This window comes from Triturus cristatus, chromosome 3_1 (assembly GCF_964204655.1).
Source record: "Triturus cristatus chromosome 3_1, aTriCri1.1, whole genome shotgun sequence".
NCBI classification, from domain to species: domain Eukaryota; kingdom Metazoa; phylum Chordata; class Amphibia; order Caudata; family Salamandridae; genus Triturus; species Triturus cristatus.
The window spans coordinates 1,163,679,228-1,163,703,950 of record NC_140583.1 but is presented as its reverse complement, the minus strand read 5'-3'; the positions used below and the strand labels follow the sequence as shown (position 1 = coordinate 1,163,703,950).

Sequence of the window (24,723 nt, the reverse complement as noted above, 5' to 3'; positions counted from 1 at the left end):
AAGGATAGGAAACGGGCCCCAGGGCATACTGGCATGAAGGTTAAAACTGACCAAAGGGAAGGCCCCAGATAATGAGACATAGGGGCGATGGCAGGAAGGCCTAGGGCGCAATAATGGAAACATTATTGATGGCATTAAAACCCAGGATGTACACTAAACAGGGGCAGCTGAGGGAACCCAGAGCCCTGCCACCAAAGCAGTACCCAGATATGGAGGTGAGTTTGGGATTGAGCGGATAGTCAACCTGGTGTTCTCTGGTAGGATCAACATAAAAAGCTCAGTGCTCTTTTCATGTACAAGCAATGGAGTCTGTTTTCATCAGACGGGTAATGCAGAGCAAAGAACACTGGTAAGGTGATATTTTGACCAACATGGAACAGTGTCACAACTTTCAGCAAAAGGAATGTTCAAGTCGCAGGAACAAGTTTGTCTGTGGTATACAGAGGGTTAACACAGAGAACCTGAAGCTCACTCACTCCGCGCATCATGTTGTGGTGACAAGGAACACTGTCTTGAGGATGAGAAGCCGCAGACGACAGCTGTGAAGTGGCTCAAAGGGAGTGCATATCAAATATGTGAGGATCTACTTAAGCTCCCACTGTGGTATGAGAAAGGAGAGCAAGGAAACAAATATTGCAAATCATTCAAAAAACACATCACAACAGGTGATTTGAATATTGAGGCTTCTCCAGCAACTGTAACAGGCATAACGAGATAAAATATACCCTTTAACTATGCCCAGAGCTAAGCCTTGCCAGGCAAGACACAACAAACAACAAAACGTCAGATAACTTTGGCTGGAGGGAGTAAATCTGTTGTGTGCAATACCAAACCAAAATTGTCCCAACAACAGGCATATACAGTTTTTGTCAAGGTCAAAGGTGTTCAGCTGCCGCCGTTTAATATCCAACCATGAAGGTGGAGATTGGGACTGCTTGTGTGCAGAACCCTGCCTGTTGATTCAATAGCAGATTCTCCCAGAGAGGCAGCCAAATTGGAGAGCAGATGCTAATGCCCAAGAGCTCTACATGCCCAATCCTGGGCCACTAGGATGACTTGGGCCTGGTCAGGTCTGATGTTCTTCAGAACTTGGGGCAGAAGAACGGTAAAGCGAGAGCAGCGAGGCATCATACTGGAGACACCCGAGTGCACCATGACGTTTCTCTGGGTCGCGTAGTAAACATATTCCAAAATTTTCACGAATTAGACGCGAGTTCATCTACCGACACTACCAAAAAATGTTACCTGGTTCGCGTTCTAGTATATTGAGAAATTTCTACGACTGAGACATATGCTCGTCCATTGAAGCTACTGGAGAAACGTTATCTCCACTTGATTCTGCCTATCACACGAAGACTTCCTAGATATAATTCGGACACATTTTTAAACCTCCGTATGCAATTCCTTTCTCCTCCTTACATGACATTCTGAGAACCGGATTCGTCTGATTATAATCGTATGGGTCGTAGTCTATCTAGACTGAATTTGTATGAAATATCCCGTTCATCGTACCCTTTTTATACATCTTAGAAAAAACTTCCTAGCGAGACTGCATACTCCATCTACTAGGACTCAGACATAATTTAGTAGTACATATACCGAGGAACCGAGAAACTTTGTGATACACGAGTAAGACGCATAAGTCTGTTCCCCTCATTCAATCTTCTATTCGTACCGGTGAAAATATTGTTTGGCCCCCTGATGAAGGCACATGCCGAAACGCGCGTAGGATTGTGGATACATCCTAAGGCCATAGCAACGCTCAACCCTTTGCCCAGCAGTCCTTGAATATTTTCTTATCACATGTGTAACCTATATACTGATGTTTACATTGAGGAGACGTCCCATGTTATCTGTGTCAGACAATTTTACACATGTTAAATCAATTGAAGAATTGTGATCAATTTTCATATGAACAGCAAATCTAAAACATGTAATTGTAAATATATATATTATTATTTTTTTCTACAAATTCATAAAAATAAAATGTTGTATAAAAAGTATTTAAGCTCTCACTAATTCTGGGTTCAAGAGTAACGCTGATTTTGTTATTGAATCTATTTCCTAAATCTATGTTTCTTTGCATTCAATGCCCAAGAGCTCTACATGCCCAATCCTGGGCCACTAGGATGACTTGGGCCTGGTCAGGTCTGATGTTCTTCAGAACTTGGGGCAGAAGAGTTATCAGCAGAAAGGCATATAAGAGTCGAGGGTTCCACGTTAGACGGAGCATGTCTCCTAGCGAGAGATGCCTGGGAAACTCCAATGCTCAGAACTGCTCACGTTGCACATTCTAAGTGGTGGTGAATAGATCAATTAATGGTTCACCTTATTCGCAGCTTAAACTGGCAAAAAAGGATCCTACTCAGTAGTTAGCTACCAGGAAAAGTCCTTGATGGCCCAGCCATTTCCAGGGGTGCACGGCCTCCTGGCACAGGGTCCGTGACCCCCACCCACCCTGTTTTTTGCAATACCATATTTTGCTGGTGCTACCCATAAACACATAAATTCGCCTCCCCTTGGACAGAATGAAGGAGTTTAATGCCAAGTGGATAGCCCTCTGGTCCAGGAGGTTGATATGGATCCGGGGTTCCACCGTAGATCAAATGCCTCTAATCTCCATCCTTACCAGGTAGTCATCCCACCCCAGAAGTGAAGCATTAATCACCCCTGTCAGCTCTGTGTGGGGTAAGGAGATGGGTCTACCACAGACCCAGTCGCAGTCTAGTAGCCACCACAGCAGGTGCTTTGCAGTCTATTAAGAAATCTGGACGTGGTCGGAGATGTCACCGTGATGTAAGGCCCACTCAAACCTCAGGTTCCACTGCAGAGCTCACATGCGCCACTTGATGTGTTTGGCCAACAGGATGCAGGAGGCCATCAATCTCAGCAGCCTTAGAGTCAACCGTACCAATATCCAGTACAAAGGCTAAAAGAAAGGTACCATTGCCTGACTTTTCTGGACTCTCCTTACTGGGGAAAGGAACAAAACTGAACAGATTTCAGAAAGCTCTGATGAAGGGGAACATCTGAGAAGGAGTAAGGTTTGACTTCGGCGTGTTGACAGTGAATCACAAAGATGACCGGAGGTTCGCCATAGTCTTGAGGTGGTTAATGTCTGCCTGGGAGAGCCATCTTTCAACAGCCAGTTGTCAAGGTAGGGATAGACTGGGACTCCAGACTTCCAAAGCTTTGTTGCTACAGCCGCCATCACTTTTGTGAACACTCAGGGACACTGGTGAGACTAAAGGGGAGCACATCAAACTGAACATTCTCCTGTTCCACCATGAACTGCAGGTAATGCAGATGGGCTTTTAGGATAGGGATGTGAAAATATGCGTCCTGCAAATCCCACACCACCATTCAGTCTCCAGGGTCAAGGGCAGCCAAGATTTGGGCCAGGGTGAGCAATGTGAATTTATCCTTGCAAAGGGAGGAGTTGAGAGGGCGCAGGCCTAAAACAGAACAAAGACCTCCGACCTCCTTTGGCACCAGAAAGTGTTGGGAATTACAATGACACCATTCCATCGCAGGCACCCTTTCAATAACCCTTCTGCCAAACGGACTTGCAATTCCTGCCAGAAGATAGACAAGTGGTACTCCGTCAGTTATCGATAGAGAGTGCAGCAGAGTAGCTATGAAACAAAGTGCTTTTCTTTTGGACAATATGCAGGATCCATTCCTTCGATGTTATGGCCTGCCAAGCGGCATGTATTGTTGAATCCTGCCTTCCAAAAGGTGGCTGTGCTCCACTAAGGGCACGCTAAAGAGGTTTGGCAGATGGGGTCATTGGGCAGAAGGCTGAGTGGCTTGTTGACCCTGACCGCAGGTTGGCTGAGCGCCTTGGGCACCCTGCCGTGGTTGAATTGGCTGCCCATATGGAGCTCCTCTTCAGAAACAGAGAAAGAAATGGTAGGGCTGATGTGGTTGGCGAGGCAGGTCAGATAAGCACAGGGAGCTTGCTGTAACCCAGCTCTCTGAACTGCTCCAGAGTGAAATCTGCCTTGCTCCCAAAGAGGTGAGTCCCATCAAAATGCATGTCCATAAAGGGTGAATGAACGCTGCCTGAAACACCCAAAGACAGCAGCCAGGCGTGGTGAAGAATGGCAACACTGGAGCCACTGATGGTATACCTATTTTGTCGCCCTAAGTGGGACACGTATGCCCAGACGTGGGTCCCATGCACAATGTCACTGGAACCAAGCTGTGCCCGGCTGATGAACCAACAACTTAGAAAAAAATGGTCCTGTGTTGCTTGTGTTTCAGTTAAGGAAGGACCTGCCTCGGCAGTTCGGGCTGGACTGTTCCTGTTGGAGCTGGGTCAAGACTGATTTGCATATGGCTAGGTCCAGATTAAGATGGCATGGTGTGCAAAATGACAATGGATTGGGGTGCAGCCCGAGTGATTACCAGTGGCTGATTTTAATTCAATCATTCCATCTATCTCTGTTTTGTATACTTATTTTATTATTTATTTTCATTTTTTTGCCAAGTTTTATATTGCGCGAACTTGACCCGGTATCGAGTATCAGAGCGCTTTACACGGGAGATTTAAGTGATTTGCCCAGAATCACAGGATATTCAGCATCATTGCCGAGACTCGAACCCGGTTCCCCAGATTCGCGGTTGACCGCCCTAGCCATTAGGCCAACTCCTCTCCCCGTACTTATTGTGTTGCTTTAATTGGGATGGGTATGAATGGACGTGGGTCGCGTGCAAACGGTCACTGGAACCAAGATGTACCCGGCTGATGAGCCCACAACTCAACCAATCAATCACTCATGGCCTTGTATGGCGCGGCTACTCACCCGTGAGGGTCTCAAAGCCCTGATGGAGGGGGGCTGCTGGTAGCACTGGGCGGAGGATCATTCAAAGAGCCAGATCTTGAGGTCCTTCCTGAATTGGGTCAGCGACACGGAATGCCTGAGGTGGAGGGGCAGGGTGTTCCAGGTCTAGGTGGCAAGGTAGGAGAACGACCTTCCTCCAGTTCTGGTCTTATGGATCATGGGGACGGAGGCATGGGCGGGTTGGGAGGATCGGAGTTGTCTGGCGTGGAATGTGAGGCTGTGGTTCAGGTATGCTGGTCCTTCATCATGTAGAGCTTTGTAGGCATGAGTGAGGAGCTTGAAAGTGATTTTCCTGTTGACTGGGAGTCAGTGGAGTGGGAGGTCTTGCATGATGTGGCTGCGGCGGGAGAGGTTGAGGACCAGTCTGACTGTGGCATTTTGGACGTTCTGTAGTTTCTTGAGTGGTTTCTGGGTTACGTGGGCGTAGAGTGTGTTGCTGTAGTCGAGTCTGCTGGTGATGAGTGCATGGGTAACCATCTTTCTGGATTCTGTGGGGATCCATCTGAATGCATTTCAAAGCATGCGGAGCGTGTGGAAGCAGTCAAAGGAAACTGCGTTGATTTGGCGGTTCATAGTGAGTGATTAGTCCAGTATGATGCAGAAGTTGTGTGCGTGGTCAGTCGGAGTGGGGGGTGATCCCAGAGGGGCTGGCCACCAGGAGTCGTCCCAAGCTGAAGCGGTGGGTCCCAGGATGGGTACTTCAGTCTTGTCAGAGTTGAGCTTGAGGCTGCAGTCATTCATCCAGGTAGCAACGGCCTTAATTCCACTGTGGAAGTTGGTTCTGGCGGCTGTGGGTTCGTTGGCGCGGGAGAGGATCAGCTGCATGCAGTCGGCGTAGGAGACAATGTTGAGTCCGTGGCTTCGGACCATGGCTGCGAGGGGGACCATGCAGATGTTGAAAAGGGTGGGGCTCAGGGAGGAACCCAGGGGCACTTAACAGCTGATCTCTGTGGGGTCTGAGGAAAGGTGGTAGTCTGACTCCCTGGGTCCGGCCAGTGAGGAAGGACTGGATCCATTCCACAGCCTTGTTGCAGACGCCGGCGTTGTGGAGTCTAATGATTAGGGTGTGGTGGGAGACGGTGTAGAAGGTGGCCAGGTGGTCTAGTAGGATGAAGGCTGTAGTCTCATCCTGGTCTAGGAGGGAGCGAATTTCATCTGCGGCACCAGGGAGTGCGGTCTCTGTGCTGTGGTTGCTTCGGAAGCCGGATTGGAAGGTGTCCAGGACATGTTTCACTTCGATGAACATGGAAAGTTGGGCATTGATGGCATTTTTGATGACTTTGGCTGGGAAGTGAAGGAGGGAGATGGGTCTGAAGTTCTTGAGGTCTGAGGACTGCTTCTTCAGCAGGGGATTGAACTCAGCATGTTTCCAGTCGTCGGGGAAGGTGGAGGTTTCGATGGAGCAGTTGATGGTGCGGCAAAGCTGAGGGGCGATGGCGGCGGCAGCTCTGTAGAAGATGTGGTATGGGCAAGAATCTGTCGGGGCTTCTGAGTGGATGCTCTTCATGGTCTTGAGCATGTCCTCTGTTGAGAGCGGGGTCCAGCAGAGCACGGTCCATAGTGGCAGGCGTGGTGTCCGGGTCCAGGGTGTCGAAGCTGTCATAGATCTTCCTGATCTTATGGTGGAAGATGGTGCCAAGTTTGTTGCAGAGGTCTTGAGAGGGTGGAACGTCTGTGGTCACGCTGTTGGACCTAGTGAACTCCTTGACGATGGCAAAGAGTTCTTTGCTGTTGTGTGCATTGGTGTTGATTCTGTCTTGGAGTACCGTTTTCTTTGTGATTTTCAGGGGGAGGTGGTGTATGTTGACAGCGGATTTGAAGGTAGGGTGAGTTTCCAGGGTTTTGTTGGTCCTTCAGCTCCTCTCAAGTCATCTGCAGGGGCATCTGGACTCATGGAGGGCAGTAGTGAACCAGCTGGCTTTTTTGGAGTGTTGCTATCCTCGTCTTTCCTTGAGGGGTGCCAGGGTGTCAGTGCAGTTGGAGATCCATCGGTGGAGGTTGTGTGCTGCAATTTTGGCGTCCTTTGACAGAGGGGTTGTGCTGAGGAAGTTAAAGAGAGGTTATTTGGTGGCCTTGATCCAGCTGCAATGGGGGGGGGGGGTGATGATGACGGTGGTGTACGGTGGGCGTGGCAAAGGCAAGATTCATGCAGTGATGGTCGGTCCAGGAGAGTTCGGTGGTGTGGCTGTAGCTGATGTTCCCGCTGGCAGAGAAGAATGGGTTGAGCTTGTGTCCGACTGCGTGGGTCTGTGCAGTGACTAGCTGCTGGAACCTGATGTTGGCAAGGTTATCCAGAAGAGAGGCAGTATTCTGGTCACTGGGGTTGTCCATGTGCAAGTTAAGGTCTCCGAGTAGGATGTAATCGGTGGATGCGAGAGCCTGGGGTGCAATGAGGTCTACGATGGGGCCGATGAATGGGGCGTCGGGTGCTGAGGGCCTGTAGAAGAGGATGCCGCAGAGGGTTGTATTGGGGGTTGGTCCTGATCTGAAGTGGAGGTGATCCATAGTCGTCGTTTTTGTCATTAGAGTGGGTGGTCAGTCGGAGTGTGCTTTTGTGGACAATGGCAATGCCTCCTCCTGGGTGGTCGGGGTGGTCCTTGCGGGTGATTTTGTAGCCGTTGGGGAATGGTGATGTACGGTCCGGAGCATAGGTTGGTTCAGGTTTCCTTGAAAAAAGCAATGTCAGGAAAGGTGGCGTTGAGGAGGTTCCAGATTTCTGTGGCATGTTTGTGGAGAGACTGCATGTTGAGGAGGATGCAGTTGAGCAGGACGGGTGTGCTGCTGGTCGGCTGGGTGGCGAGATGAGCTGGCATGTTGGTGTGGCTAAAGGTGTGTTTGCAGATATAGCAGGCGAAGGGTCCAAAGGTCTTCCTCAGTGATGCTAGATGGCAGGCTGCGTGCATTCCCGATGGAGGGCGAGGAGGGTGCTGGAGTAGTAGCGTTGATATTATGTCCAAGAAGCAGGGTCGCTGGCGCTGGACGCGGTCCAGGCACGGACGGCGCATGCGGGTTTGCCTTTGGCGAGCATTCGGCACGCCAGTGGTTAACCCGCTGAATGGCCACCCAGCGCCTGCCATCAAGTAGTGCTGCAGGGGGGTCGGGACAGTAGGGAAACGCAGGAGCAGAAAGAGACACTGGACGGGGCCGGTGGGCCGAAGGGGATCGCAGCAGTAGGGGCAACAAGGGAGAAGACAGGAAAAAGGAAGAAAATTAAATGAAAAAGCAAAGACAAAAGGCAGAGCCAGAAAAGCGAAAGAGAAAAGCAGACAGAGGGACAGAAATAGCAGAAAGACAGACAGAAAGAAGGGCAGTAAAGCAGCAGAGCAGTGAGACTCTACCACTGAACCACCAGGGATGAGGTGCAGGCAGAAGCCTGTGGGTGGAGGAGGGTCTCGAACTCCTGACCTCCGGGTCAGTAGCAGCAGTTGAGGACAGCAGCAGCTACCAGACGGTGCTGCGTTGTGGAAGGAGCAAGTCCACTAAGGTTAGTGAACTTGCAACTAGGGCACAACCGGTCCTGGGTTGTTTGTTTTCCGGTTCAGAGAGGACCCGGCCTGGCAGTTCAGGCTGGATTGTTGCTATTGGAGCATGGTCAAGACTGATTTGCATATGGCTGGGTCCAGACTGAGGTGGTATGATGTGCAAAATAACAACGGATTTGGATGCCAAGTGTGTGATTACCAGTGGCTTAGATTAATTCAAGCATTCCATCCATCACTATTTTGTATACTTACTGGTGGTATCCAAGCCACAACAAACTGTGAACTTGGCCACTTCACGACTGTCCTGTATAGCTTGGATCAGGACTGGTCGAAGGTCTTCTGGGACACCTGGGAGAACTTAGCCACTGAATCCCAAAGAGCATGAAAATATCTGCCAAACATACAACTGGTATTGACGGACCGGAGAGCCAAGATGATTGAGGAAAATACCCTCTTCCCACATTTTTGTACTCCCTATCGGGGTAAGTGTTCAGAAAAATATTTGGGTTTGTCCGACTGGTAGAAGCTGGCATGACTAAGCTTTCAGGAGATTGGTACTGAGATAAATTTGCAGGTCACCCAGGGCTGGTCGTTGAAGTCTTGCAATAGGCCAGTTTACTGGGAGCCAGAGCAAGGTTCAGCTCAGGCCCCTAGGAGAGTATCACTAAGAGTGCCTTCTTAGAGGGTAATACGAGCTCAGTAGTGGTTTGCCCTGGCTGGAGAGCTTTGGTCAAGACATTGATTTTTACCTGTAAGGTGGGGTGGTGTGATGGCCTCCAGGAGCTCATCATACTAATTTTCTTCGTGGTAGGATTGGCCAATTTCTTCTCCTGCATAATAATGGTTGTCAAAATCTGTGCCAAACAAGGAAATGCAGTGCATGCGATGTCAAGCGATGCAGGTTGTAGTTCAATGGAAACTGAACACAGCTTGGGTCGAGGTAGCAGGAGAGCCAACTCAAGTCAGATAGCAGAATAAGCACCTTGTCCTCCAGCGTCGATGTAGTCTGTCAGTGTCAATGGTCCGGGAACTAGTGTGGATAATGGAGCCTCAGTCACTACAGGAGTCGCTCCAGGAGGCGGGGGAGGCCTGGTGGAAGTTTCCACCTGAGGGAGCTGGGAGGGATCTGACGAGACAGAGTAAGGCTTTGTGGATCTCTTAGATTTACCCCGGTATCGCAGACAGCCCCGAAACTCTAGTTGTGCCAGGACAAGTTACAGGATTGGCTCTTAAGTTGACCAGCTTCTGGAGCGCTATCAAAAGGTATGTCAATGCCCTTGCACCTTATAAGGAGTACGAAAGTGAGGGGAATGGAACAAGTCCCACATGGATTTTTTATAGTCTTACTAAAAGTCTTGGAGCACATTAAGCGACTTCCCTATTGACTCTTAGTAAACCTGATGAGGATCTGTCACAAACATTAGTTCACAACAGTCATTACAAGGTCTAAAATCTGTTGGTTTGAAATGGGGACATTCCCCTTGTACACTAGAAGTTCATGAGTTAAACAAGTCCCAAAGAGAGAAGAGATAGCTCTAGATCTGCTTCTGGTGGTGTAAAAAGAAAGAAACTGATGACATGCCGAGCCTATAAATGTGCCACTCCTGCATGCCAGAGCAGAACAGAGTCAGCGCGGAGCCACACAAACCTACCTACCGGCGCACAGGAGTATTACTGAAAAAGTTTTCAGTTCCAGTCTGTACCTTTTTCATCTTTTGAATATTCCCTAGTGGTCAATTAGAAGTCTCTATCAAAAACTAAATTATACTAGTAAAACGCGGTAATCATTTACAACAACAGCCATAGGCCAGGGACCCCTAGGGGTGGTACTTAATGGTGAATGGAAAATTAGACAGGTGAAAACCATAGGCTACAGCCTCGATATAGATACAGGCCACATGAATGTATTTGCTCCCGATAGTCTTGATTTATAAGTCTTCCCGAGCTTATTAGTGGCCAGAGTCCCACTGAATATCTCCATGAAGTGGGCAGGGGACTTAATTATGTAATGTCAGGAACCCAGGACAGATTCTAACACAATAAACAGGCTTCATTTGGTCAATATATTGTGGAACCATCATAAAGACAAAGCAGGGGCGTTCCTACATTTGCAGGGGGGCTTGCCTCATGCAAATGATGGAATCCCTTTGCCTCTGGGCACGCGCCGTATTACAGACGCCGGCACAAAGGCAAAGAAGCACTCAGGAGGCGCACTAAGAGTGTGCCATCTAGAAGGTGGTGCACTGTCAGTGTGTCCCCTGATGGCAGCCCTCTGGAGGGGGCAAAGGGGGTCTCATGGACTCCCCAGACATCATCTTGCAGGTGGGTGCAGTCACTGACTGAACCCGGCTGCAAGGTGAACTTTAAACCCCTTTAAAAAAAGTGCAGTTTGGTTGCTGCCTGCACTGTGAAAACACAGAGCGGCTGTAAAGCTGCTGCTCCGTTTTTCACAGCAATGCCCTGCCCCCAGGGCAGCACGAGTTCGCAACTGCCCTGGAGGCAGTGCATTCATGGTAATAAGGATGTATTTCCACTGTTTGCGCCCAGCGCAAACAATGAAAATGCGCATTTACCATAATACGGCCCCTGGATGTTGACAGCAGAAACTCTGAACTCGGACGCACATTGAACTTTAATATATCCCACATACTTTGAGGACAATTGATACACCTCATCACTAAGAGCTATAGGGTGCGATGCAATGAAGGTAGTTATCTTAAGAACATGACTGTGTAAAACAGAGAACTACAGCACAGACCAGGGGCAGTATTAGGCTTTTTCACTGTTTGTGCTAGGCGCAACTAAGGTGCGCTGGCACAAACATAGAAAATGCACCCTATTAGGATGAATGCACTGCCCCAGGGCAGCCGCTCTGTGTTTTCACAGTGCAGGTGGCAACTCCCCAGCACTTTTGAAGGGGATTAGACATCCCCTTGGAGGTGGGTGTAGTCAGTGACTGCACAAGCCTTCATGGGGGTGTCTGGGGGGTCCATAGGACTCCTTTTCCCCCCCACTGAGTGCGCCCCCGAGAGCCTGGTTGCTTCTGTGCCGTGTCTGTAATATGGTGCAGGTGCACAGGCAAAATAATTCCTTCATTTGCATAAGACATGCCCCTATGTAAATGAGGGAACGCCCCTTGAAGGTAGCTTTGTTGCTTTAAGTGCACCAGTGCTATCGGTTTTACTGAAGGGGACACACAAGTGTCTGCACCCCATTCTGTAATACCAAAGTGCCCCAGGGGTGCACAAAGCGGGCACAAATGCCGGTCGCGGCCCTAGGGCACTTAATGTAATACGGCCCCAGGATGGACAGAAAGGTCTTAAAAACAGAAATTATCTGAGTTTAAGAAGGCCCTCTGGGCTCTCAAGAAATACAAATAGATACTGCTAATAGAAAGTGTAAATTATGGAGCTTGTATGACAGGCTAGATAAATACTCGTGCACATCACTCAGACAGGCGCTTCCCAGGGAAGGCGATACAACTGGGGTAATGCTTGCCTGGCTTCCGGGCAGAGAACATCCTCTTTAGATCAATAGATTAACGCGGTGCCATTTTTAACCACAAAGCTACAAACGAGGTCAGTTATGGCCAACAGCTCTAACCAGCTGGCAGTAGTAAACTCTGACCACATTCAAGATTATTTATTTAAGGCTGGACTTCCCATACTCTCGGAGGTCTGGAATGAAGCTTAAGGGTGTGGACTCAATGAGGAAGCCAACCATGTATTTATTCATTTATGTATTTTCCAGTCTTGCGTAGTACGAACCAGACCCAGAGGGGTACCAGCGAATTGCAGAGCATAACAGGAACAGTACATGAAGAAAGTCACAAAGGAGTATTAGCTAACACTAAGTGATTAAAGTCCAAATTGATTAAGAGGCATGCTTTATAAATACCCAGATTCATAAACAGGCAATTTGGTTTGTAATGTAATTTATTAATTTGTAATGGCATCAGTCCCAATTGTTTTGAAATGTCGTTTCCTGAACTGTCAGCATGGGGATACTCGACAGTTACATTAATTTTAATTAAATCATGCCACAATGTAATATGTACAAAAATAGAAAGATTTTCCAGTTTGCAGTTTCTGTGGACCTTCCTATTTTTGCATACCCATTCTGATTTTTAATGGTGCATTTGTTTTCCAATGATGTAGCGTAAGAGCTCCTCTAGCCATTGAAAGGATAAGTAGAGCATCAGCATAGAAAATGTTCAAATAACATATAATCATCAGTGCTCATTATCTTACCGAAAGGAGCCCAATCACACCAGGTCGTATCATTGATAGAGGTGTTCCTGTGTGGTCCTGGGACATTAGAACAGTTCATGTGCAACTGGCTCTAAAGAAAGAGAAATTAAAGAAATATTCACATTTCAATGTCTTCATCAATTGTTAAAATGCAATCCTATTTGGGTCTTAAAAACTAGGTCATTTTGCAGGCTGTCTTCCGACAGTCCTTCACAATCTATGTCTGTGTTCTTTCACTTATTAGAAGTTAGCTTAATGTTATTTGACAGTGGTTTCTCCATGTTAAATTTTAAGGAGTTTCCTTACATCCCATTATTGCATCTTCATAAGAAGACCATATGTTCTTGCTCTCATTCACAGTGTGCGCCCTATTACCTCCAAGTTTCTGATAGCTCTATTAATTTCACCATTGGGTGTCCAATGGCATAGCGAGTGCACCAAGGGCCTTTGTGTGCAAGGAAGGAAAGGTGCCCCCGGGCTCCTTTTAGAATGATAAAATACACCAATAACTCAGCTTCAGTGGGCCTTGGTGCCATTGCACCTCCTGCACCAACAGAGGCTACACTCCTGAGGGTGTCCACTCTTATGACCTTCTATCATCCTATCCAAATATGATCAGCCGCATATGTGTGTGAAGTAGTTTAAGGGTGAATTAAGCTATTTTTGTCAGCTCCCTTCAGTTCATTGTTGACACTTTGTCATTCAATCAAGACTACAAAGCTAGGACCCGATTGGGGTCACACTGGCACTCGCCATTTATTGGAATACTGAGCACCACAGGTGAAGGGGTGAAACAAGGAACATCTCACCACGCGCCACTCTTTTGAACTTGTTGGACAGCACTAACTGAGCACTCAAACATAAATTCCCCGGAGGAGATCAAAACTTTTGCGCAACATGCAGTACAACCCATACTAAAACTACTCCATCCGGGTGCACATTACTAAAAGGCAACATCTATTTAAATATGCAAAAGCACACTCCAATTCCAACACTCAAAAGAAAACTTGAATGTTTAGTTTAACTTAATTCAACCGTTTCAAATGTCAACAGGTTAGTGGCAACATGAAAAAGACTTCCACGAACATAGACACCTAATGGTCTAGTCTGAGTCTCACCTCAATATTATTCTATGTGGTAAATTGACAAATGAAGGATTTCTAAACCCCTGTGAATTTGTGATGCTTGTTTCAAGGGCACTCTCGCAAGTTTCCACAACAATAACTGTTTGCATGTTCTCCCGGCACTACTATAATTTTGTCTTGTAATCTTGTATTTTTTTACCTTTCTGCAAACTATCTGAGAAGAAAGGTGGATCTTCTCTGTGAGTCACAGGTTGAGTGTCTTAGCCAATGTGTGCGGTTGTAATTTATGTGTTTTATTGTGTTCCGCTTCCTGGATGGTTTTGTGTAATTTCTCCTCTGGGTGCACATGCAGCTTGGTATGAAATTACCGTTCAGTTGATGTTCTTGCTGGTGTTGTTGAAGTTGCAGTGAATAGAGACTGCATTGAGATATATGGATTGCTAATGCTGGAGCAGAGTTTTCTGTTAGAAAATTCTGGGGCTTTTGAAGCTCTGGCATGTCTATGCGTCTTATTAATTAATTAATAATTAACAACTAATTATTTGTCTTGTTCAGGTGCGTTATACTAATCAACCTGTTTGTCCTAATACAAGAGAAGGTTACACGAGGGTTAGCATGTGTGTGCTGTTTTTGTATTTACAATAATGTGCAAAGTTTTCATGTTTAAACGTTGCTGTGTGCTATTTATTTTGAGCACAAAACGCTGTCTGAATTAATGCTTTATATGTCGCAAAGCTAGATAAATGCATACACATAAGGGTGTTAGTGGGGTTAACACTGTCTAATCATTATGATGTAGTAATCTTTATTTTGTCTCTTTAATTAAAGATGGTCTATTGTGGCCTATGGAGGCCTTCGTGAAATAATTGAGAATAATTTGAAGCCTGGCTGAGCTGTGGTGCCGGCAAAATCTGTGATGTGACAAGGGAGACCCCTGCTGGAGTTCAGTTAACAGAAAAACTGACGGTAGTCCTTATATGGAAGTTTCCGGGAGGACATCAGCAAGCTTGGAGGATCTCCAAAAGAAATGTTCGTCCTTGGTGAACAATAGAGCCTTAGAAAGAACTCTGTGCAAAAGCTGGTTTGCCGAGGGAAGTGAACTTTAACAGTTACAAAACTTGATTCCTTTTCCGAGGATTGCGTATTAAGACTTTTCTTGAGCGGAGATTTCAGGATGTTGCAGAGTTACATCCCTTCCTTCTCGTTCTGCTCAGTGATACAGTTTTACTTGTCAAATTCATGTGTGTTTTCATTGTATTTTGCATTATAAAGTGTTAGCTTAGGGAGGGCTCTCCCCACACTTTCTTTCGTCGCCTTGCTGCGTGAACTTGCGTTGCTGAGGACTGATGCTAAGGACTCTATCCTGAAAAGACTTTTGAGAGACTGGTCCTGACCCGTTCTGACACTAGTTAGAATAGGTAACTATGAGAAATGATTTATTCTGATTTTATTCTGACTAATTTTAGATAAAGCAATATAACTTTTAAACATGGTGTTGGTTGTTTCTTTCTTTGTCATTTATTGAAGATTTTTTTGATTATTGTTTATAGATTGTTTATATTATGTTAGGCAACCACTAAACTGGTCCTATCGCCTAGATATAGATGCAGGGTGCTTTAGGAGTTTTCTTCCCACAGGTTTGCTGCTGGTAGAGTATTGGAGCGTATGTTAGTGAAATGGGCCCTAGCGTATGATGAATGTATGTGCGTATAACTGTGAAATTACTCTATCAGTGGTAGTGGGCATATTTCTGATACCCTGATCTGTATCAATTTCTCTGGTAGCAGAGGATGGTTTAGATGGTTGTCTTGATCTGATAAGATAAGATTGCTTGTAAATTAGCTTATTGATTATTGATCTATTTTGATGTTTTTGGTATATGTACTAATACTAAATGTTGGAGTCGTAATGTTGAGTTATATGTAGTGCTTCTGGAACTTGGAAGCTGTGGAAGCAGTTCCGTAGTAGGGCAGAGGAAGGTGTATATGCTGCTCTCGGGAAAGACGGGATTGTAAGGAATTACGTGTGACAATAGAAGTTGCGCGTTCACATTGTCTGGGTTCGGAATCAGTGACATTGTTGTATGTTACTATTAGACATTTCTAGTATATAAGGAGTGTGAATTATAGTAAAGGTTATCTGTGAAACTCTGGTTTTAAGTCCCAGGGATCCGTAAGGATTGCCGTTAAAGCTTATTGCGGGAGGAGTAATAGGTATTCTCTGAGCTTGTTTGCAGAACTGGGCGGAGGTAAGCTGCTTAGTTGTTGTGAGTTATAATTCTGTACAGAGGCAGATTGTGCGCTGTTCTCAAGAAGCAGGATTTTGTGTGTATGTACTATATTTTTCTCGTATGAATGTGCGTGAATGCATATACATTTATTGATTGTAAGACTCTTTTGGATACGTCCTAGAGGAAACAGTTATGAGATGTATGTAAGATTGTTGACTCTTGAGAAATAGACTCTCTTTTTACTATTCTGTGGTTAGCGAAGCAGACAATGGAGATGTTTTCATGTTGTAACTAATAGATTTTGTAGAAATTTTGACACACGAAGTCTACTGAGAGTTTTTGTAAAGGAGGGGTAGACGAGTGACAGAGACAGGAGACAGAGACTGCAGCGGTTGCTGACGTCAGAAGGTTCGCGCACTGATTGGATAGTGACTCAGAATAGGGTTCGCGCTAGGATTGGTGCGTTAGTGTGAGTCGCGCAGGGATTGGAAGAGCTGCTTAGTGACGTAGACGCTCCAGGACTGGTGCGTTAGCGAGAATTGAGTCTTCAACCTAGAAAAGTAGAGAGTTTAATAAGTGCTTGTTAAGATGTATTATCAAGAAGAGAAAAAGAAAAAGACGTTCTTTGGAAAGGTTAAGAAGTGGTTTAGCAAGGATAAAGAGGTTAAGACAAGAGAGGGTGAGTTGCTACCTCCAGCGAAAACACCTGCATCCTTCATGGTTGCGAAATATGGATTACATACCTGTATATGGTTACAGAATTGGGTTGGCTATACTAAAGAAGATGGTGTTTTAGCATTCCCAGAACATGGTTCATTTAATCTGGCCGTGTTGAGAAATTTACGGGAAAAGATGGCACATCTGGACCCGAAGCCGAGACCTACACAGTTCGAGGCTTTAGTGGAATGGGAAGAAGAAGTATTAAATCGAGAAAGACAGAGAACTGGAGGTCAGTACAGGTACATGTTTGGGAGGAGACATGATCGTGAGACACATCAAGATAGAATGAAAAGATGGCGTGATGCTACCATGTCAGATGGATTATATCCTATGAGAACATATCCTTCGGCTCCTTCAGAAGAAGGGGTTTCTGAGACAGATAGGAGAAGATATGGAGAGTTTGAAGATGAGGTCTTGAATGATATGATGTACAAGAGACCACCTCCATATAGATCAGAATCGGAAGAGAGTACACCAGTTGTTTCTCCGATAAGAGATACAGTTGAGAAAGAAAAAATGACATCTGAATCAAGAAATAATAGTTCTTTCAGAGAGGAAAATGCCAGGAATGCCAGACAATTAGCAAAGACGACAACAGAACTGACTGAGAAAATTAGAGAGTTAACGATGAATATGGAAGCTGTTACAGTGCCTGTTACTATAGGTCCGGTAATTCCTATGTTTGATGGACAGAGAGTAAGTGAAAATGGGCTGGTAGTTCCATATATTGCAAATAATTCAGCTGGTCCTTCAGGAGATTCAGGTAAAGGAACAGGGAGAAATGACCTGAGACAAACAAGACATGACACAGGTAATGAATTCATGAATGTTAGTGATTCTAGTAGTTTGGGGATGCCAATTTTAGAACCGCAGAGGAAAATAGTATCAGCGAGAAAAACTGCGGAAATAACAGTTGATGACCTAAATGACTGGATGAAAGTACTTCAGAAAAAGGATAAAGATTCACAAGTTGTTGATGTGGTTAAATTACGTATAGAATTAGAAGAGCTTGTGACAGGAACGGTTCCAACAGAAATCCTGAAAAGTCATCATGATGGTGAATTATTGTTCATGTGTAAGAGCATAACATGGAGGGCAAGAAGTACACATGATAGACTGAGAGCGATAGCAAATGAGCAAGGAGTTGACATTGATAAAGTAAAGGCTTTACAGAAAACGTACAGGATGGATTTCACAGAGAAGGACATAGAGAATTTGAATAATTCTGGTAGAACAGGACAGATTAAAGAAATGGTGGCATTATTGCGTAGATGGGGTGATGTGGAAGAGTGGAAGGATAGGTGGTATAAGAAAAGGGATGAATCTGAAGATAGAACAACTTACTCAGCATTTCCAGTGAGAGAAAAAGAGAAACTAGTGGAGCAGTTTCCCATGAGAGAAATACCTGGAGGAGGATATGTACATGTTCCATGGACCAGACAGGATATTTTATCATTTACGAATGATTTCCCTCGATTGAGAGAAAAGCCCGTCGAGTGGTATAGGCAGGTAGATAGGTTTGTGAAATTGTCAAAAGTGCTGTGGGTTGACCTGAATAGTCTGTTTGATATAATTGTTCCAGCAGACTTGTGGACTGAGTGTAAAATAGTTGTGAGTTGGCCTAGTGAGGAATATCCAAGAGATCCGAGAACAGGGGCACCAGATCCAGAAGTGATGAGGAAGTACGATCAGGTGATGGTATACCTGAAGAGTAAAGTTCCTCCAAAAGAGACAGACTGGGTTAAAATAGATCGAACACAGCAGGAAGCAAAAGAATCAGTTCATGCTTTTTACGAAAGGCTGATACTGGCTTTTAAACAATTCAGTGGAGATGAACACCTGGGTGACAAGGATTTGAGTCATTTTGTATACAGATTTGTATATGGTCTTAGACCTGAAATTAGTGAGAGAATTCGTGAACACACAGTGGATTGGCAGAGTAAAAAAGTAGATGAGATTCTGAGACATGCAAAATATTTCAGTGATGAAATTGAAGCAAAACAAAGAAAGCTAAAAGAAAAAGCAATGTGGGCACAGGTGAAAGTTGCAGAAAGACAAGAAGCACAGTTAGTGGAACAGGCAAATAATCCAGGAAATAATACAGGAAATAGACCAAGATTTGCAGGTAAAGGAAGGGGAAGTCTTGAGGAAGCAAAGAAAAAGTTCCCGTGTCACAACTGTGGCCAACTGGGACATTGGAGGTCGGAATGTCCTAATCCACCATTAAATGAGGGTAAATCCTTAAATCAACAGGTGCAGAATGAAGGGAATAACCAGCAGCAACAGCAACAACAGCAGAAAGTTGTGAGACAGCAGCAAAGTCAAGAGCCAAAACCACCTTTACCGCAGAATAGAGGGGTACAAAAGTACAGTCAGGATTCGGGATTCTTCAATGATGAGCAGGTAAACAAACCAAGACGTACTAACAAGGTACAACAGTACTTGTTAAAGAGTGAAGGGAGTGAGTCTGAAGGTGATTATTGACGGTGCCGAGGAGAGGAAGAAGAGTGCATACTTGGTGCAACTCTAGAAATAGACCAGGCAGGACCATTTGTGGATGGGAAAATAAATGAAGAGAGTGTTACTTTTTTAGTAGACACAGGTGCGACAAGATCAACTGTCAGGTCAACAGATGTTAGAAATCTTCCTCTCTCGGATGAAGCAATCCAAGTAGTTGGTGTAGCAAATACACAAATCAGAACACGTCTTACTGAACCAGTGAAAGTACAGATAGGGAAATTTTCAGACATGCACAGATTTATTGTCTGTGACACAAGCCCAGTGAACCTGTTAGGTAGGGATTTATTATGCAAGATGAACTGCACAATTTTCTGTACACCAGATGGAATAGCTTTTGAGACACCAGATGATGATGTTTTCTACCGCATGACTCTAGAAAATAGAGAAAATGAATTAATTGGTGCATTTCCAGTGTTCAATCCGGAGGATCTGCCTCAAGTGCTGAGAGACACAGTGAAAAGAGCAGTTTGGGATTTTACAGGAGAGGATGTGGGATTGATGAATAATGTAGATCCAGTGAAAATTGCAGTGAAAGAGGGAATTGCATATCCTAACATTCCTCAGTACAAAATGACACCAGAGATAATTGAAGGGATAACTCCTATAATTGAGAAAATGATTCAGCAAGGAGTCCTAAGAGAACTACTGAGTAGTCCATGTAATTCACCGATAATGGGACTGAAAAAGCCTAATGGCAAGTTCAGGATTGTACAGGACCTAAGAAAAGTTAATCAGATTGTGGTGGCATGTTGTCCCATCGTGCCAAATCCATCAGTGATTCTGTATCAAATTCCACATGATGCTGAATGGTATACAGTGATTGATTTGTGTCATGCATTCTTTTCAATTCCATTGCATCATGACAGCCAGCCAATTTTTGCATTTAGGTTTGGCCAGCGTATTTTAGCATGGTGTCGTATCCCACAGGGGTATACGGAGAGTCCTTCGATATTCAATCAGTTATTGAAAAGATCGTTGGAAAGTCTGATCATGCCTGAAAGCTCAGTGCTAGTGCAATACATTGATGATCTGCTTGTGGCATCAAAGACACGTGAAGCTTGTGAAGTGGATACCATAGCTTTACTGAATCATCTGGCAGATGGAGGGTTAAAGGTATCCCCAGCCAAATTGCAGTTTTGTAAGAAAGAGGTGCATTATCTTGGACATAATATTGAGAAGGGTCTGAGAAAAGTGACTACTGACAGGATCAAAATAATCAGAGAAATGAAAGCTCCAAAAACTCAGAGAGAAGTGAGAATGTTCCTGGGTATGGTGGGATATTGTCGTCAGTGGATAATTAATTTTTCCCTGATAGCAAAGCCATTGATTAAATTGACAAAAAGTGATATGACAGATCCATTGGATTTAGATGCCGAACAATTGGCAGCATTTGAAGAGCTCAAAACAAAAATGTGTGAAGCTCCAGCTCTGGGTATGCCAGACTATGAAAAAGAATTTGAACTGTACTGCAGTGAGAGAAATGGATGTGCACTCTCAGTGTTAATCCAGAAACATGGACAATTGAGAAGGCCTATTGCATACTTCTCATCGACACTTGACCCTGTAGCTGTGGGTTTACCGGGTTGTCTAAAATCTGTGGCTGCGACATGCAGAAGCCTGGAACAGAGTGAGGGGATCATAATGGGGTATCCTGTAAGGGTATTCGTACCTCACAATGTGGCAATACTTTTGACAAGAAGCAGAACTCAGCATATGTCAAATAGTCGGTTGACTAAGTATGAGAAAGTGATTTTGGGAGCATCAAATGTGACTCTTGAAAGATGTACGAATGTGAATCCAGCGACACTTTTGCCGGATATTAAGAATGTGGGTATAAAGATGGAAGATGATCATGATTGTTTGGATGTGCTTGAGTACTGTACGAAACCAAGACCAGATATCAAGGATGTTCCCTTGCCTGAGAATGATCATGTGCTGTTTGTGGATGGATCATGCCTGAGAAATGATAATGGTGTGCTATGTGCAGCATATGCAGTGTGCAAAGTTTCAGAGGTTATGGAAGCATCGCCATTGAAAGGAGTAAAATCTGCGCAAGTTGCTGAATTAGTGGCATTGACAAGAGCTTGTGAGATTGGGAAAGATTTGAGAACAACTGTGTTGACTGATAGTCAGTATGGGTTTGGAGTGGTGCATGATTTTGGCCAACTATGGCTACAAAGAGGTTTCTTGACATCGGGTGGAACTCCGATAAAGAATGCTGAGCTGATTGGAAAATTGCTTGAGGCGATACAGCTGCCTAAGGAGTTAGCAGTTGTAAAATGTGCAGCACATGTTTCAGGAGAGGATTTTATCACTGTTGGCAATAGATATGCTAACGATGTGGCACAGTATTGTGCGAAGCTAAATCAGTCAATTAACAGGGAAAGAGAAAAAAAAGAAATGTCTTTCCCTTCTGTGATGTTTACTAATGTCCTAGAAACGTGGGATGAAGTGAAACAGTTACAGGATGAGGCAGGAGAAGAAGAGAAACAAGATTGGGTTAAGGCAGGATGTGCTCCAAGAGAAACAGACCATGTTTGGGTCTACAGAGATGGCAGACCAGTGATGCCAAACTCAATTTTGTCGTCAATGGCAAGGATGTATCATGGCCAGGGACATCTGGGGAGGGACGCGATGATTAGGTCCTTTAAACAGACCTGGTACAATGCAAAGTTTAGGACAATTGCGGAAAGCATCTGTCAAAGGTGTTTAATTTGTCAGCAGTTTAACACTGGGAAAAAGACAGTGGTGAGTTTAGGGACAATTGGCAGAGAAGGAGGTCCTTTCACAAGGATGCAAATTGATTTCATTGAAATGCCCCAAGTGAACAGACTGAGGTATGTCCTAGTGGTAGTCTGTTTGTTTTCAAGGTGGGTGGAAGCTTACCCGACAAGGAGGAATGATGGATTAACAGTGGCAAAATTACTGTTGAGGGAGTTGATTCCTAGGTTTGGGTTTCCAGTTACAGTTGAATCTGACAGAGGTAGACACTTTCAAAATGAACTCATTGGTTTGATTTGTGAAGCATTAAAAATACAGCAGAAGCTACATTGTGCCTACCGACCAGAGGCTTCTGGTGTGGTTGAGCAGATTAATGGCACAATCAAAAACAGAATTGGAAAGATGTGCTTAGCCACTGGCATGAAATGGCCAGATGTTCTGCCTCTAGTCTTGATGACTATGAGATCTACTCCAGACAGAACTACAGGATTGAGTCCGCATGAAATCATTATGGGACGTGCAATGCGCCATGCATTTGTGCCTGTGAATAAGTTGATGACAATAACTGATGACATGATTTTGGATTACTGTAAAGGCCTGGCTGACGCAGTTCATTCTGTGTTTCACCAGGTTGGAGAAGAAGCTACCACACTTGAGAAGAAGCAAGCCCATGATCTGAGTCCAGGTGACTGGGTAAGGATTAAGGTGCACAGAAGAAGAAATTGCTTGATTCCAAGGTGGGGAAGGCCAAGACAAGTTATTCTGACTACAACGACTGCAGTAAAGTGTGCTGGAGTGAGACACTGGGTACATGCAAGTCATACTCTGAGAATTCCAAGTCCGAGAGAAGGAATTGGTGAAGAGTATTATGAAGAGTCAGATTCCAGTGATGGTGAAGATCCTGAAGATACAGAATCAGTGAGAAAAGAAGCAGAGAGAGCTTCAAGAGATTCACTGCGAGTATCAGAAGGAAGATCAGATTCTGATTCTGTGAAAGAGCCTGAAGTTTCGAATAGTAGTGGAGGAAAAAGAAAAGAAAAGAGAAAACACATTGAGACAACTCCTGAATCAGAAGAGGAGGAGATTGAAGAGCCACTTGAGATTATTCTTGAAGAAACAGGGTCAGAAGAAGATAGAGAGGGACAGATTGCGGAAGACCCCCGAGGAGGTGTAGGGAACATTGATGAGGAGCTAGGTAAAGGGACAAATAGACAGCAAGAAGATTGCGTGTTGGAGACCCGAGGAGGGACAGAAGTAGGGAAGTCTCAAATAGTGGTGAAAGAATCTGTGAAAGAAAAGAAAACTGCTAAAAAACGAAAGCAAAAGGCAATTGAAACAGAATCGGATGATGAGAATGAACAAACAGAAGGTCGAGTTCTGAGAAAGAGAACTTCGATTGGAGAAAGGAGTGTTAAAGAAAAGCCGAAAAAGGTTGTGAAAGGAGATCGTTGGCCTAACAACAGAGTGAAAAGACTGAGATACAAGATAATAAAAGCAAATACATCGGAAGCTGAACAAGTGAATGAGGTATCCAGTCAAACTTCAAAGGCTGAAGAAGAAGAATCAAAGAGAACAAAAGAACCAGTAGAAATAAAAAGAGTTAAGAGACCCAACCAAAAGTACAGATCACCGGAATGGTCTTATGTGACACTGTCTGAAGAAGGAAAAGAAGAAACAGTGACTCAAGATAATCCGGAAGTGGTCTTGAGAGAAGTGGTTGAGGAAGATACTGGTGAAATTCTGAAAGTACTCTTGACTGACATTGGAGAAGAGTCGAGTACTGAGGATTCCGACGTTGGAGATCTGATACAATTTGATGTTGAAGAAATTGGAGTGAAAAATGATGAGTATCCAAACTGAGTAAAAAGGATTCACTTGGACTAAGTGAACGGAAGGATCTTTGAAGAAGCTGAAGAGTTTGGAACAAACGTTGGAGATTTGAAGTTCTAATTACTGTAGTGGAGTAGAAGTTAAAGCAGAATGGCTAACATAGAAAATAACCCAAATAGATGTGCCTTCTTTAGAAGGTGGTGCAAGATGTGCTGCTGTTGTACTGGAATATTAATGCTTCTATGGGGTGTTTTAGTTTTATTAGTTACATTTAAGGTTGAATTTGGGATGGATACAGAAAACATGACTAATATAGAGGAATTCACAAAAAGTAGTTCCAATTAGAAATAGTTACATACACAAGGATAGGTCAATTAATAATTTTTCTAGTAATGTTTTTTCTAAACTGTTATATGAATATGTGAAGACAATGGAAGTAAGGGATTGCTATGTCTGCATGCAGTTACCTGCATCCGTTTCAGAGGGTGTTACTTATCATCATTTACCAGCTACATATGGTATTTCTTGTAGTATTTTAAGTAGTGTTTTTTATTTGTTAGGGAAAATAGATTATAAGATGTCTAACAGAGATAGTATTTTTGGGCATTTGCCAATGAATAAAGAGCTGAATCCAGCTAAAGAAGCTAACACTTTTGGTGAGATTTTTATTGAAGAAAAAGGACTAACATTAGATTACATTTTTAAGAATAATTTAACTTGCAGTTTGAAAAAAGAGGAGAAAGCTTTCCTGGATATGGTAGAGGAAAGGAGAGTGAACATGCATGAGAAAGCAGGGAAATATGAAGTGAGTGAGACAATTTGGGACATTGAAATGGGAAAAGAGTTGAGAAATGGGGCTAGTCCAACTTTGGCTCTAGATGCACCGCAGAAGGGTAAACTATGCATTACCAGAAGGAAATCCCAATATGATACATATTTTGTGGGGACTAGTGAGTGCCATGATACATACTTTGTTGCGACTGGTTGGGGTTTCAGAGGTGGAGAAGATACTATTTTTCCAGGAGTGTACTATGTGTG

The 24,723-nt window shown here is 44.5% G+C and overlaps 1 protein-coding gene across 7 annotated transcripts in view; it reads right to left on the bottom strand.

The window, feature by feature from the left end:
* The window catches only part of SLC37A2 (solute carrier family 37 member 2), an 892,550-nt gene that overhangs the window by 751,552 nt on the left and 116,275 nt on the right, over positions 1–24,723 (bottom strand). For all 7 annotated transcript variants that reach the window (XM_085646069.1, XM_085646068.1, XM_085646070.1 and 4 more), the window contains one exon: positions 12,580–12,670. In XM_085646069.1, coding sequence (XP_085502195.1) covers positions 12,580–12,670 — 91 coding nt within the window. The remainder of the gene's footprint in view (positions 1–12,579; positions 12,671–24,723) is intronic.